Consider the following 15992-nt stretch of genomic DNA (forward strand, 5'->3'; position numbering starts at 1 on the left):
CCTGGATATTTACTTGATCCCCTTCAAAAAGGCTTATGTATCCATTCCCAAGCCACTCACAACATAATTTCTGCTCTGCGTCAGACTAACCTGACCCCCTGTCATCATTACTGTCTCTAATCACGTTTGGCTGCAACCGGCACTGTGTTGCAGTTTGGTTACAGTCAGGCATTACTGCCAATCAGATGTCTGCTGTGAAATCACAGTTTTCCACAGCTCCAAAGATGTGCATTTAAACCCCAAAGGCTTTCCGATTAGACATAAGTCACACTCCAACACAGATGCGCACACGCACACACACAGTCAAAGATATGTATACTTGCAGGCTCCCATCACTCAAACAAACAGATGGTGGACTGAAAGCCTTAGGGAAGAAAAAAAAACGGACATAGGAGTCATTGCAGCTTGCTGGCAAAAAAAAAAAAAAAAGCTTTATTCTAAGATCTTCTAAGTATCTTGTGTGGAAAGAAGTTAACACTCAGAGTGGTACTCGTACTCAAATGCAATCAAGGAACTGTATGCACACAGAGACAAACACACACATACACACAAAAGTGAATCCAATCAGATAGTGCAGGTGCTGAGAGCAGGTGCAGCGTTCGGCTCGTCTCCATGCTAAATATGGATGCCTATGATGTCAGCTGGAAAAACACTATCCTTTCCTTTTGCTCCTCACCACCTATAATGGCCAGGAGTGTTAAAGTGATTCAATTATAGATACGGAGATCCCATAGTGAAATGACTGGACATTCTCCACAAGGCTTCCCTCACTGTTGCCTGGAAAGGAGCAACAGTAATAACTAGGAAAAGGAAAAATAACCCCACATATTCCCTATAAGTCTGTACATAAAATGAAGAGCTTGCATCACATTTAAAAAGCTGTAAAGGATTGGAAGTGAACATCATCCTCTGCACTCTGTGAGATGAAATACCAAAAGACATTTTAAGTAGCTTATATAATAAATCTTCTTGCTAATTGGTGGATAATATAAAGTGATGTTTGAGTGTGGACACACAGAGCCAATGGGAAGTTTACTCACATTCAGTCTGTGTGTAGATATATTCATTTAGGGCTTTTAAAGACAATTTGAACTGCTGTTTTTTTTTTAGGACAGACTGATCAAGCAACACACCATTTAACTGATTTCTGAACTGGGTGCACAAGTCTAAATGTATTGTAAAGTATGCAAGCTCTGATATAAACACAGAGCCTTAAAACATTTTAAATGTCCTTCAGCAATCTGCTAAGAAGGCACACTTATGGATGGGTGTTGTCCACTTCTCTTAGTGGAAACTCGTTGCTTGATTTGGGTGATAGCCGCACAATATGTTGAATAGAAGTCAACGTCATGATTTCAATGTAGCAATATTGCAATCACAAGAGACTGTTTGGTTGCAGTATTTGGTACAATGTTATAAGAGTCTATGCTGTGTATTTTGATACAGTAAATTGCCCTCTAAATAGATTCTTTCCCAAACCTTAATGTTCACCCTTGATGTTTATCTTTTAAGTTAAAAGGTCTACTATATCATATAAATAAGGTCTACCGATTCTAACAATGCATGTCCAAGGTGAGAGTGTGTACATTTCTCCTCAGTTGGCATTTGTACTCCTTAAATTTACATTTTTAGGAGCACAATCACTTGTTCTCTTAAATAAACTTTTAACTCTGAACTATTTTTGAACCATGACTCTTGTTACCATGTTATGAAGCATGTCGTGAAGGATGTACTGCTCATTAGTTTTTCATATTGTTCAAACAATTTTACTTTCACAGTAATCTTTCACTTCTTGTCAATCAAATCACAGCTTAAGCTGTTCTGGAACTTCTATGACATGTCACATCAAGCGCAGCTCCGGACCAGCTCAGTATGCAGCTCTGAGCGTTTGAGTTTGTAGAACCTAAGCAAATGTCAATCTCCCAGTGTTGTCTACACAGCCAGAGGCGCTGTTAGCTGTTTCGGAAAGAGGAGATACGGTTGATGGGGGTTATCTGGGTTCCTCACCTGACAACATTACTGTCACTCATCAGGTTGTTGTGACAGCACCTAGCAGGCACTGCCAACCTATCACGTCACAGATATGAGCACAGGTGGTGACAAAACGGTGCAGTTTGAAAGTGATGCATTTATAAAAGTCATCACCAGAGAATTTAGAGGCTTCAAAAACAAACAGCTTTTTAATGTTTTTTTTTTTTCGATTCAGGTCAGTATAATTCTCTCGAAACTCGTATGCCAAGGAATGGAGAGTTATAACCTTCAGAATGAGTGTCATTAACATTTCATTATCCAATGAAATTACTTTTCTATTAAAAAATCTATTAATAATTTCAATGATAATTTGAAAAATATGAATAATTCAAAATTTTAGCCGTTACAAGAAGTCGGCTGCAGTGATTGAAGCATCTGATTAGAATAACAGCTTGTCTGCTTGTGGAGGAATTTTAAGTCCAGCTGGAATGGGACACCAGGGAAAACCAAGAACTTCCTGCAGGAATCCCTCTGGTATGGGAAGCCTGCAGGGTCTCCCAGGAGGAGCCTGGAAACAGAGAAATATCTTTCTCCAGTCTAATGTGTGAACAGTGACATAAAAATAAAGGAATCCCTTCAAATATTTAGTGAATTTTTATCTAACTGCAGATTTGAATTGTGATTAAAACATGAAAATGAAGTAAGACTTGTCCTACTATTGTTGCCTATAATTTAATACATTTATCAGATTATTATTATTCTCAAAAATCAAGGAATTGTTGTCTCATAAATCTTCACATACATTCAATTTCTTTAACATAAAGAAGTCAAGTAATGGATATATACTTTTATGGAAACAAGATAACCTAATGGAGATTGACTGATTGGAGAAATATGTGCAAGTACCTTCTATCCATCAAGTGGAATGATGAAAATTTAGATTCAGTGCAGAGACAGCACCATTACCCCCTTCACAGACACACAGACTCTAATAGTGTGAGTCATTACCTCCAGGTGGTGACAGCCAGGTGGTGTGGACGGCCACCAGATCTCACTAACATGTGTATCGAACTGAATCTACTGTTCTTTCCATCTATTAAAACAGCCACATAGAAAAAAAACTTCACGCTCCACAAGGATGACACAACTAACATGATAAAAGTAGACTACAGCTCCTGCTCATTAATGAACATCACGTGTAGAGGATGTAAAGCAGCACAATCACACAGGAAGACTTACCACCCCCACTTTTCCTCTCATTCTTTCCAAGACTTTTGGTTATGGGTGGGAATCAAAAGTTCAGGTTCCATTTTCTAAAATAATCCTAAATCTAGTTAGTAGAAAAAGAAGGAGGTGGATACAGTAGGTGAAAATATATGCTTTAGAAATTTGTGAACGCAGGTGGAAAAATCTCTGAATTCGGATACAGCAGCTTATTTAGATTTTCTGTATGTGTTTGGACAATTTAGACCGAAGAAACAATGTGCAGGTCTTTCAGCAGCCATTGTTTGTTCTTTAGAAGGTGTCTGTGTGAGATGTTGTGTCATTATTCATAGCTTTATAGCTTTATTTTTCTTGTTTTTACTGTTTTTGATTTTACTTGTCTCTGTGCTGTCTTTGTTTCATTGTTGCCTTCGGTTTTGGACAGGATAAATTGTCCATGGGAGTTTGTAAAGTATTTTATCTCAATGCCCCCCAAAACTGGGATGCGAATGGTGCATCCCTGGACTTATTTTAAATTCATGGTAAATTATTGATTCAATTCATTCAGTTGCTCATCTACAACACACACCTGCTTTCCAGTAAGTAGTCACTCTCCCAGGTATATACAAACAGTATACTTCTAAGCTTCTTCAGTTTATTGCCAGATCCTTATTGTTTGTCAATGTTGTAACCATTTATTCAGTGGAACTTGTGCTATATAAATTATATTTTGATTTGTTTGATAGACTGTTGCCACTCTTTGCAACCAAGTACATGTTTATTGTGAGCCTGTGGTTGTTGTGGGATTTATGCCATCAACCAGCACCCTGCATTTTTCTTTGGTTTTCTTGGGTTTTAGCTCCTTTTTAAACATATTAATTTGCTGTACATAATTCCTTCCTACATTTGGGTTCATCCATATTTTTTTTCATTTATATCTTCGAAGACCATGCCTTTGTTTCATTTTATCCAGATAAGGCTCAGTATGGTAATAACTATGCACAGTGTGAGTACTGTTTTAAATTGTAGATTTGATTAAGGCTTTGTGAAGAACAGAACTGGGGAGTCTGTAAATAGCCTCAAATAGCCCTAAACCTATTCTCTAATAGCAAATTACACCAAAGCCTCATGTTGATAAGGGCTACCTGCACACTTGTGACTACTAATTTTCACAATGATTTCCTACCACAAAATAGCTTGTCATATTCTAGGCAGACCAACATCATTACAGGTTGGGTAATTGCTTCTTTATATATTTGATTTACAAATGTCTGAGATTACCAGGTAATAAAATGTGAGTAATCACTTATTATTTTGACTACAAACAACCTGACATGCATTATTATCTGATCACATCTTCCTTTGTTCTGCTGTCCTAAGTTGCTGATTTTAATCATATCCCATCTAGATTAAAGCAGAGCTTTTTCTTTAGCAATTAACCCAAACATTTGTCATTTTAGGTACATTCCTTTACAAAACAAAGCAAGCTAAAGGATGCTGCACAGTTCAGCACAACTTACAGTACATGTGCGCAATGACTTGGAAACTCATTAGAAAGAAAAAAAAAATAATGGCTTTGTACTTAACATCTTCACAATAATCTGAAGAGACATGCACTTAGTTGTGTTTAAAATTATAAATGCATCCTTTCCCACATGCCCGCACACAGTAACATCAAATCAGTCTTTTCCAATTATTCTTTCATGTTACATTCCACAAAGCAAAGTGATAGCAAGATATAATAACTCAACCCATAATAAGGAATAACTTTGTAACTGAAGCTAAGGTAAAATAGAAAATTACAATATCTGCTCAGTATATAATTTTGTGTTTAATTTAATCCGCAGCACAACGTACTTAGTTTGTAAATCAAATTCTCTAGTCTCGTTTATTCTCTATTGTAGTCCAGTCTTTGGTCCTCTCTGTGGCTGGGCCTGACAATAGTCAGTTTATTGCTGACTTGACAATCTAAAACAGGCATCTGCCTAACTGTTTTTGGCAGACTTGTTTTATTATTTTGGCTGTCCTGTCAGCTATTAGCAGAAGCTTGGCTAATATGCTAATAGTTCAAGCCGGTAAACAGTTAAACTGAAAATAGAGGCAATTCTGTATGTTGAGCTCAAGGAAGGCAGGCTTTGGTTTCTGCTTGTGGTCACAGAAGGTCAGAAGACCGGTTCCCAAAGTTTCCAAAGCAGGCATCAGCATGGCACAGTGGTCTGTGTCAAAATTGTTGAAAGAAACCGCCGATATCTTGGAAGAGTAAGACAAAAGTGAGTTTTGTGAAAGTATAAATCTCACGTCCTGCAGTTGATATCAGAGTTAGCACACAGAGCTCGGATCTTGATGTTGACTGATAAGAATGAAGCTGATTCTGAATCTTCACACATTCCCTTTCTCTCTTTCCCCTTTTTAAATTTACAGTCACAAAGAGTCAGAAGGAAAAAGAAACAAGAACACAAGGGAAATAAAACAGAAATTTGCAAATAAACGGATAAAGGAAAATAACAAGAAGGTTGAAAAATCAAAGAGATGAAATATTAGGAGAAGGAACATAAATCATAAATGTATGATAAAAAGGGACAGAATTTTTTTTTAATAATTTCCGAAAATGGAAAATATATATATATAAAATGTGGTGGTACAATAAAAAATATTAAATATATGAAATTACTATAAAAATTGAAAAAAGAAACAGGAAAGAAAAATAAAATGAATAATTAATTAATAGTTATAATGTTAAATTTATACTTAAAGAGCTCTCCTTACCCCCTTCTTTCAATTGTCTTCTTTAAGGAAAAACACAGTAGACTATTAATTATCCTGACTGGAGGTGTTCTGCCTGTTCCTGAACTTTCTGTGTTTTTACCAAAACTGGCCCACACTGGGCCGTTTTCTTTGTCAGCCTAATTAGACGCATTACCTGTGAAGGTACAATTTGACAACCTCTGCTGGCTCTATTTCAGGATTTGCATGCCTGAAATAACATGCCTGAAACATCAGGCTATGTGAATTTGATTGTCAGATATAACTGGATTTATTGGCAATAAAATTCTGGAATGTATTTGATGGATTCAAATTTTTGAAAAACAGGTTTTTTCATCTGCCCAGTGGTTAAAGCACATGTTTGTGCCTTAGAAGAGGTTTTAATTAGAGTTAAAACTAGCTAGAATCCCCCTGTGCTGAAGAATAGCTCCTTCAATAATATTCTAAGTATTATTTTAAAATTTATGCTGTTCTAAACATTTCTAAAGGATCACTTTCTGGATGGTTCTGAATAACACCCCATCTGGTGCATCAGATTACATGTGCACAGAAGAGGCCTGATTTCAAGCATTTAGTGGACACTTGAGCCATCCATTTGCTCATGTATGTGGGCAGTAAAAGCCTTCACAGGCAACAAACTTGACTTGTCTAAAAGAAAAAGCAGACTGAATGAAAACAGATTATCTTTGGTACAGAGTGCTAGAGAGACTCTACAAAGCTCTTCTAGGAGATGCACCAGTGCAGAACTGTATTCATATCCACTTTTGGTCTCTGTACTGGAGATAAATAAATGTGCTATTAGGATATGTGGGAGTTGTCACAGGTACTTACTGCACAGATTTGGAGGATTGGGACCTGAACTTGGTGAACTCGCCTGGAGCAGTCCACTCTGTACCCAGCTGCAACAAACAAGAGAGAGAACAGAGGTCAGAGTGTGAGGGGAAAAGAAGGAGGGAGGGAGAAAGCAGGGTTTTAAAACAGCATTAAAATGTTAGAGAGCAGTTTGCAAAGGTGTTAAAGAACCTCTAAGGATAAAAAAACAGCACTGTGCTCTTTTGAGTAGATATTTTGATGTTTAAAGTTGCTAACTCCGACAGGGTTAGAGTGAGGCAAATTATTAGGAACCTCAGTGATTGAAAATATTTTACCAAGTAATACTTCCAGATTTCCATTGGAGTGGTAAGTCACTGACCAAACTCCGAGTCTTCCTGTCTTCATTTTTAACCAAAGTGATCTTGAAGTTTTCCATTCATTGTACCTGGGAAGTTCAAAGTCGGAAGTGTTTGTGTTTTTCTTATTTATTTAGAAAGTTCTAAGCAGCTGCATAATTAATTCAAGAAGGAAATTAACAGATTTTTCATTCATTTTTACATTCTGACACTCTGTTTAACATCATAAATTCTACATAGAACTGTTGACTCTTTTGCCAGCATCATGCAGACCCCCCTTTTCTCTATTTCAACTGGAGGGTTTCTCCTTTTTCTTGGTTAAATAAAGGTATAATATGTTTTGTCTTAAACTTAAACCTGAAGGACAAATCTCCAAAAGAGATATAACATGATATAATTGCAATGCCAATGTTGAAGCCTTTTTAGGTTCACAACAGAATTGAAAACAAGACTGTAAAAGCCAGATTGCTCCTTTACTTTTGACATTGTGCAAAACTCAGGAATATCATATGTCTTATCATGTGAAAACATGGTAAGACCCAAAATATCAAAAGGAGTTAATTAGGAGGAAAGTTCTGAAACAAGCTTGTGTATAAAAACTAATGGCTATAAAGAATGAGAAGATGAGGAAGAGGGATTCCCTGCCAATACTGACTCTTAAGAAGCGAGCTCATCAGAGTAGCTGGGAATTCCTTCATGGCCCTGGAGTCAAATCAGTGCCCATTCGTTTCCTCTGCAAGCCAACACAACTAATTAGGGCCCTTGCTACTGCTGATGCATAATGGAAGAATACAGCTAAGATCACAGTGGGCATGTTTTCAATTGTTTGAGCTGGACACACTTCTATGTCTAAAACTGGCCAAAAGGACAGTGTGGTCGGCAGTGGGGACAGATCACAGAAGTCTCTCAGACTGTAAATAGCTGCTTATCCTCGAGCTGAGCTCCACTGAGAATTAACAGAGAAGCACACACAGTGAGTTACACCTACAACTCGCTGGCATTAATACAGCAGCATATTTTAATGTGTTTTGCTGGCATGAGAAGAGAGTCACCACGGAAAGAAAAAAAAAACAGACATCAGCGCCTGTCCAGAACTAACCAGGCCCCTTGCGGTTTTTAAAGCCACTGAGACGGTCTCTGAGGCAGCTGGCTGGAGAGAAGGCAGATACAATACACCAGTGTGCTTTCAGTCAAAACCCTGCACCATGCTGCTGCTACTGCTGCTGCTTTGGCACATTTCAGTACCAATGGTGGTAAAAAATATTACAGTCTGAACACAAAGGCAGAAAAAATGGCAGGACATTGAAGTCCACTATGAGACCACTTGAAATGTAAAATTTAGAAAATGTTCAATAATAATGTTTGTGTCAGTGATGGAAAAATCTTTTTTCAAACACATTTTCAAATGTATATTGCCAGTAAGAGTTGCAAAAGTATCTTGAAGTAGATCTTCTTGATTTTTTTTTCACTTATTTATGCATAGAAGGTTGAAGAAGAAAACAATGAGAGGTATTGTGATGGTTTGGCTAAAATATCTCGAAAAACAGTTCATAATACCACAGTCTAACAATTTCAAGAACAGACGGGAAAAAAGTCACTGATATCTGTTAGTCTGGAAAGAGTTACAAAGTAATTCCCAAGGTTTTGATACTACAAGAACCAAAGTGAGTGAGGTCTGCGTTCAACAGCAAAGAGACTGAGCAAAACTGGTATCAATGGAGGAGTCCCAAAAAAAGCCACTCATGAGCAAGTAAGCACAAATAAAAATGAAATTAAAAAAAGCACAAAGGCTTGTCTCACATGTGCCAAAAACCTCTTGAAATCAAAAGCAGATTTAGAAATATATTCTGTGGGGAGACATGAACATTTGTGTGTAACAATAAAGCATGTATATGTACAGTATATCTTTATTTCGTACATGACAGTTATTCTAGGTTGACCATTTTTGCAGTCAATACATTTAACTTAGTTTGTCTCACTCAAACTTTAAAAATATTGTTCTTGTTTGGAGTAAGTGAGCAGAATATATTAAGTCCAAGTTTTTTTGGTTTTTTTTATTTTGTGATTCTTCCTCAGTCTGGGGTTTCGAAGGTTTAGCCATGATGACATTCCCGTTATGCAAGCTCTGAACAAAACTGTCTTTTTGCACACATACTACATAAAGGTCAAGTCAGTTTGTGGTGGTGACTGCCTAATGAAAGCATCGCTTCAGCACTCACATCTGTAGGGATGAAAGCAAAAGGGCGCAGTTTAATTTTAGTACTTTCAGAAACAGTCATGAAGCTGACAAAACTTCCAAAAATGTTAATGCACTTCTTTGGATAAGGTGTTTTTTTGACAAAATGTTAAAAGAAAATAATAATATTAAGCTAAAGTTTGGCATGCGTGTCAAATTTGAACTACTTTTAGAGACAGCTTAATAAACTAGTTTCACATATTAAATAAAAGATTAACGGCATAGCTTTTATCTGCAATACTCAACTTTGCAAAAGGCAATCTTTCCATTAGGACAACACTTCTTCTCATAAATATTTCACAAGTGAATCTTTGAAAAAACCTCTTAAAACAATCTCTCTTTAATTATCCATAGTTTTGGGTCATATGTTATGTGATGCTCTACTCTGTTTGCCTCACAATACAAGTTTTCCAGAAGATTTAGGTCTAGAGAACAAAACTGACACTGATGGCCGATTTAATCTCTGGCTAACTGTGTCTTTGCTGATTTGGTCTGATTTGGTCCCCTGCCGAGATACCCAATACAGTTTTGTGGCCGATGTCATATTTTTTGGGATCAAAATGCTCTGATTATGGAAAGTATTAATCTTAATAGGAACTCTATAGGATTCTTACACATTTCTTGCTAACTTAACAGTGCACATTAGATGTTTAGCCCCATATTCCTTCTTTGTCTTACTTACTTATTTATTCATAAAAGCTCGATGTTAGTTTCATCTAACTCAAGCTAAATTAAGCTACATTAATTTCCCTGTAGGATTAAAGTTCATCAATCATCTTTGTGATTTCAGGACAGAAGAGACATTGTACAGGCAGGCTTCCCAAAGCATAGTTTGTTGTGCTATTTTTTGTTTATAATCCCCCTGCAGTGGGCTTTGGAGATTTTGGTACCTTTTTTAATGTCATGCATGCTGTGGATGGTCAAAAATCCTTACAAGTCTGCTAAAGACACAAAACTTGCTCTACTTGTTATATTGCTTTGATGTAAGACCATGAAGTGTGAAGTTTAGACTATTTTGCGACCCCCTCCATTAAGCTAACATTTTCATTTATTTAAGATTTTCAAGAAATCATCCAGCAGACACCTTAAACAGAATGCAGGCCGGTAATCCATCACAACCGTCTTCTTGTCTGTTTTTATTGTAGTCAAAGTTACATTACCAATGGGTGGTCATATTTTTCTAATTCAAATGGAATGTGGTGGCCACAGTAATTCAGGAAGAATACAAGCAGAAACAGAAAAAAACTCACTGTGATGGATTGTTCATTTGATGGATGTTAAAAGTTATTAATCTTTTCAGCATCTACTGTTTTCCCCAACAATGTTTTCCCAGTAGGGATAAAAAGATAATGTGGGAGCTTAGACATTTCTAATGCAGATTTCCTTAAAGACACGAAAGAAACCTCTGAGCAATGACGATAAGCATAAAACTAAAATAGTGGATCTGAGGTGAAAGAGTAGAGAAACTATTGTTTTCAAGAACAATTTGCCCTATGAAAGCATATCATTCAGCTATGAAACTCTGTAATTGTAAACAAACACAGTTTGGAGAGAGTGTCTTCTTATTTTGCCTTAATATGCAGCCCTAAACTAAGACTGAAACATGCTTTAAATGTCACTGTGAATATTCTGAGAGCAACTTTTTATATTTGCTCTTTTATTCTGTTTTGATTAAGTGAAGACTCCAACAACACTTGAAGTACTGGGAAACAACTTCATCGGGGTCAATGCAAATCATCAGTGTGTGTTAAAATTTTTTTTTAAAAAGCATAATACAGAAAAAATTAAAAGGAGCCAATTCCACATTCACAAATAAACAACTTAATGCACCTTGGGAGTCAAAGTTGCGCCTGAAACTTTTATAACTATACTATTTTGATCACGTCTTACTGACCCAGTTTACTGTGTCGTTTTCTGACAGAATTTAGTAAGACAGATAATATTTCACTGTATTAAATGCACAGAAACTGGTCCACATAAGCATAAGCACAAAAACAAAAAATGTTTTTTCAACACCATCCAACCATTGTAATGCAGTCCCTGTAGTGAGTGGCAAATGGAAATCAATCAATCACACCCTAGTCACTGATAAACCAAGAGACAGGAGCCAGATCACATAACTGGCCTCATGAAGAAAATCCTGTCTCAAATGTGTAACCAGTATTATACTGGTTACACATTTGACACCGGATTTTGATACTGGCAGCATAGCTGCAGTGCAATAGATTTCAGATTTAACACCAGCAAGTAACACGGTGTCATACAAGGCAGTTTTCAGAACCATTCACACAGATCTAAAGATTGGAACCTCTTGCCTGAAGCACCGAAAGAAGATAGAGCAAGATAGTGTTACCATTTCAGCAAACTCTTCCAACAGCACAGACAGACTGGACAGACCACAATGTGAGATTATCAAATACAAAGCTGGACAATAAAGCTGCCACAAATTTCCGTGTAATGGCCCGAGCTCAGACTGTCCTTTTCGACTGACTCAATTGATTTCTATTTCCTTTCAAGAACAGAAATGTACTTTCACTTATCCCCTCAATAATTTGTGCAGTCAACTGCTAAGCACAAATAAAACATTGTGAAGGTTTTAGTGATAAATGTCTTGCTTTCAACTGGAAGTGGAGTTGTTTCATCACTGAAAGGTGATGAACAAACATCCTTTCATCCTTTGCTTACAATGCAGGTGGAAATAAATTCTAAGGCATACGCTGCATGCAAACACAGGCAGAACATGCACAGAAAAGTCTATTCAGCCACTGAATCACTGTGATAGCCTTTTCACATGTAGTAAAAATTTTTTATTTCACTTGTGCCTAGATCTTAATCTGTGTAAAGCTCTGTCTGATCTGGCTACACATTATGACTAATGTAAAGCTTTATTACATCTCCGTTCATTTGAGTGTGAACAGATAACATCTGAAATTGGTAACATAGAGTGTCGTAATATGCAGAACTCAGTTCAATAGAGCTGGCCATGGTAGACTTACAGATAGTCTTCATAAAAAATAAAAAATAAGAATAACATTCCTTTCAGTGCCCATGCACGGTCTCTTTTATTTCTGTGTTTAAAAACAAATCCATTGTAACCATGAGTTAAATTCAGCTTTTCCTGCTTGTGTTTAGGGGCCCCACTGGGAGATCAGTCATCTTCGCCAGACGATACGTAAGCTCAATACAAAATGCTGACAGAGATCTCCATGGAAACATCACGGAAACGCTTCAAGCTCCCCATCTTTTTGCCCTGTCACAGATAAATATCTCATAGCAGCACATTCCATTTATAGCAAGTTCAGCATCGAGAATGGCACTGCTGTGACAACTGAAATAGAGGACACTACGGTTGCAATAAATCATATAAATCATGTATATATGTAAATATATATACTGTATATATATATATATACTGTATATACGCATGTGTGTGTGTATCTATTGATCGGTTTAAAGATAGATGTACAAACGCAAAGTTATGTGTATACGTTTATATACCTGAGCAGAATGTTTTATTTTTTTAATTAGGTTGGCACTAAACTTGTCTTTTAAATAAGTGAATCTCTTCTTTCCAAGTGTGTTAATGTTCAAAGACACAACTTAATAATGTGCATGAAGCTATTGCTTCAACCAAACATTTCATCAAGTCAAGTTTATTTGTGTAGCACATTACAGGAACGAGGCAGTTCAAAGTGTTTTATATCATAAAAAGACACACTCATCAATTGTGAAGGATTACGTTTTGTCAAATGACATCATCAAAATCATCAGTAACTACTAATCAAAGGCCACACTAAACAGGTGAGGATTATGCCTGATTAAACGGAACTTAAAGGAAATGCTTCTCCAGGTTTGGTTCAGGTCCTCGGGATTCAGCACGGCCTAGAACCAGAAGACCCGAGTGGTCTGGAAGGGTGATACAACAATAACAACAAGTCTTTAATGTATTTTGGTGCTAAGCCGTTGAGCGATTTGTAAACTAGCAGAAGGATTTAAAGTCTATTCTGTGACAATATCCTCCAACCTTGGTAGAAAGCCTTTTTCCTCCAAGAGCTCAAACATACATTCCTCTCACATATCGAGGGAAGGAGTGGACATTTAGATTTTCACCCGTGAAATGCAGTATGTCTCCAAAGACAGTGACGGTGCTGACGTCTGTCAGTCAGCCAGCGGGCAAAATGAATGATTCCTGGCCACACCACTGCTCATCTGCCACCAGATAGATGATTTCTCCGCTGCTAAATGTCACATCAATATTCACTGCCAGCTAATTAATCTCAGCTCCCATGGAACTCACTGACATCTTGCATCCTGTTGGAATACAGATGGCACTATAGCAGGATCTCTGCTCTTAAAACACACACGCATGTTATGCAGTTTGAACTTTGTGCAACCTCATGCATCCTTGCCTTCTTAAATCTTTCTGGGGCATTCAATAAAATAAAAAAATAATTAGAGTTTGGCATTCATTCAGTTGCACTCACAGCACAATTTAAGGATAGATGAAAAAGGAAAACATGATTTAGGCCTCTTGTGTTCTGAGCAGCATGTTGGTGGTAAGTAATAGCCACAGTTTTGATGAAGTGGGTGTAAAATTACTAAAAAGGTCACGCCTCTCGTTATACATCAGTTCCTGAATGATATAGGATCATGACTGGTCAGGATTAAGCACTGAAACTACAACTGATGAACACTTGTTTAAGTCTGAGCTGCTATTTTCTATAAAGCAGAATCAATTACACACAATTGAAAAGCATGAGTCACTCTCTACCTGAATAATAGATCTGATAATAATGACTCTTATCATATCTTATCACTCTTATCAAGATCACAAACTCTTATTAGGAGCTGATTCACTCCAGTTATTAAGTTTGACAGGCAAATGTGCTTTTACATAGGACCAGGTTGGCTTGGTTTCTTCCCTTAAATAAACAAAGTCATCATTAGTGATTTTCTTTTATATATCAAGTCATGCTATCTTTGTCTCAAATCCAATTTTATTTGAGAATCTGAAATGTTAAGGTAAGACAAAACAGTATTTTCCCAGTCTCTTGTGACGGCTCTGCGGTGCTGTTGTATGTGTGTGCTGTATAGTGCAGGCTGCTTTTCCATTAGGTCCTTGATTGTGGGAGGTGCCTCCCAGACCTGGATGGTATATAAGGAGCGCCGTTCCATCAATCGGTGTGTGTGGCTGGCTGACAACAGAAGCAGACGATCCGGACTCAGAGGCGGCGCTGACACCTTGTGTTTTTTAATAAATGCCTCGCAAGAGGTTAAAAACCGTTGGGTTTGCCGTGTCCTCCCTACTTTTGTTGCGGCCATCCGAGCCGGGCCGTAACACTCTGCATACATTTATTGTCAGTGAATGTGTGTGTTGTGTAGCGGATGGACAGGAAGGGGGGGTGCTGTGTGGGTGGGGTAAGGGGTGTGAAGATATTGTACAACATTGCAGCACAATTGTATGCTTACCTGTCCTACATAAACTAGCAGTCTGGCATTGAGAGGACACTCATCGGGGCTCAACCAGAACTCTGAGTTATCATCAGACGATACGGAGAACTGGAAATCACCTGCAGGGCAAAAGACATGATCAAAGAGGTTCACAGTGGAAAAAGATCTGGATGGCCCTTGATTAGTACATAACAGAATCAGACAAATGCAGCAATTTTAAATAGCTTCAGGTGTAAGAATACATCAAAAGCATGGTGCTTCACTGCCTGTTGCCTTCGACAGAGATGTCACATTCGAGTAAAATTATGCATAAAGTTTTTACTGAAGCTGGACTTGAAGTTTAATATCAGTACTGTAGTGTTCTTGCAGAGAAGACATCAATATTTTGTAAACACAAAGTTATTAATTTTTTGTGTTTAATGTGTCGATATTACAAATTGAATTTACACAAAGTTCTCTACGGCAATATTATACATATCATTTAAGCATTAAGAATTCTAAAAATATATCTAGGTTAAAGTTCACAGCAAATGTTGCCTGTTTAAATCTACTTAGTTTGCACGTGTCTCAGGCAAGATGTAAATGACGACAATAGGGGCCTTAGTTAGAGCTCAAACTTTGCTGCTGAAAACAGCATGACCTTCACAGCATCAGTTCAATAGAGCCATACTACTAGTGAAAGCAGTATGAGAGTCTAAAATGAACGGTAATCTAATTAATAGCTTCAGTTTGGCAATTTGTGTAAGGGCACTTGGACATTTGGGGTTTTCAGTTCCCATAGCAACTGGGTTTCAGGGCAGAACCATGAGGGAACCGCAACGAGATTTAGCAGTGAGATTTCGGCATTGAGCCAAGATGAAAATGTGAATATCCACTACATTAGTGGCTTGGAGGCGTTTGGATTAAGAGGGCTGAGGAAATTGCCTGCTCTGATAAAGGACACAAGCTCCAAGGCTCTCAGCCTCATATCAGGGATTGAGAAAAAAGAGCTAGTTACCATCTTTGTATGGGTGAAGGAAACCGAATATTCTCAAGCCGTAGTTTTTCCACTTTGGAGCCACGGCTAGCTTCTTTACTGTGGTTCTTGTCTGCAAGAAAAAGAGACATTTCATAAAACTAATGCAGATATTCAGAACTGTGTACTGAACAATAATCTGAAAGCTTTAACTCTTGCTTCTAAGTGTTGCTGTTGTCTTAAG

The 15992-nt window shown here is 37.5% G+C and overlaps 1 protein-coding gene across 1 annotated transcript in view; it reads right to left on the bottom strand.

The window, feature by feature from the left end:
- b4galnt4a (beta-1,4-N-acetyl-galactosaminyl transferase 4a) overlaps positions 1–15992 on the bottom strand; it is a 138020-nt gene that overhangs the window by 31208 nt on the left and 90820 nt on the right. The window contains exons 5-7 of the mRNA XM_028003011.1: positions 15791–15881; positions 14812–14912; positions 6769–6836 (exon numbers count right to left, since the gene is read on the bottom strand). Coding sequence (XP_027858812.1) covers positions 6769–6836; positions 14812–14912; positions 15791–15881 — 260 coding nt within the window. The remainder of the gene's footprint in view (positions 1–6768; positions 6837–14811; positions 14913–15790; positions 15882–15992) is intronic.

Source organism: Xiphophorus couchianus, chromosome 2, assembly GCF_001444195.1.
Source record: "Xiphophorus couchianus chromosome 2, X_couchianus-1.0, whole genome shotgun sequence".
Classification (NCBI taxonomy): domain Eukaryota; kingdom Metazoa; phylum Chordata; class Actinopteri; order Cyprinodontiformes; family Poeciliidae; genus Xiphophorus; species Xiphophorus couchianus.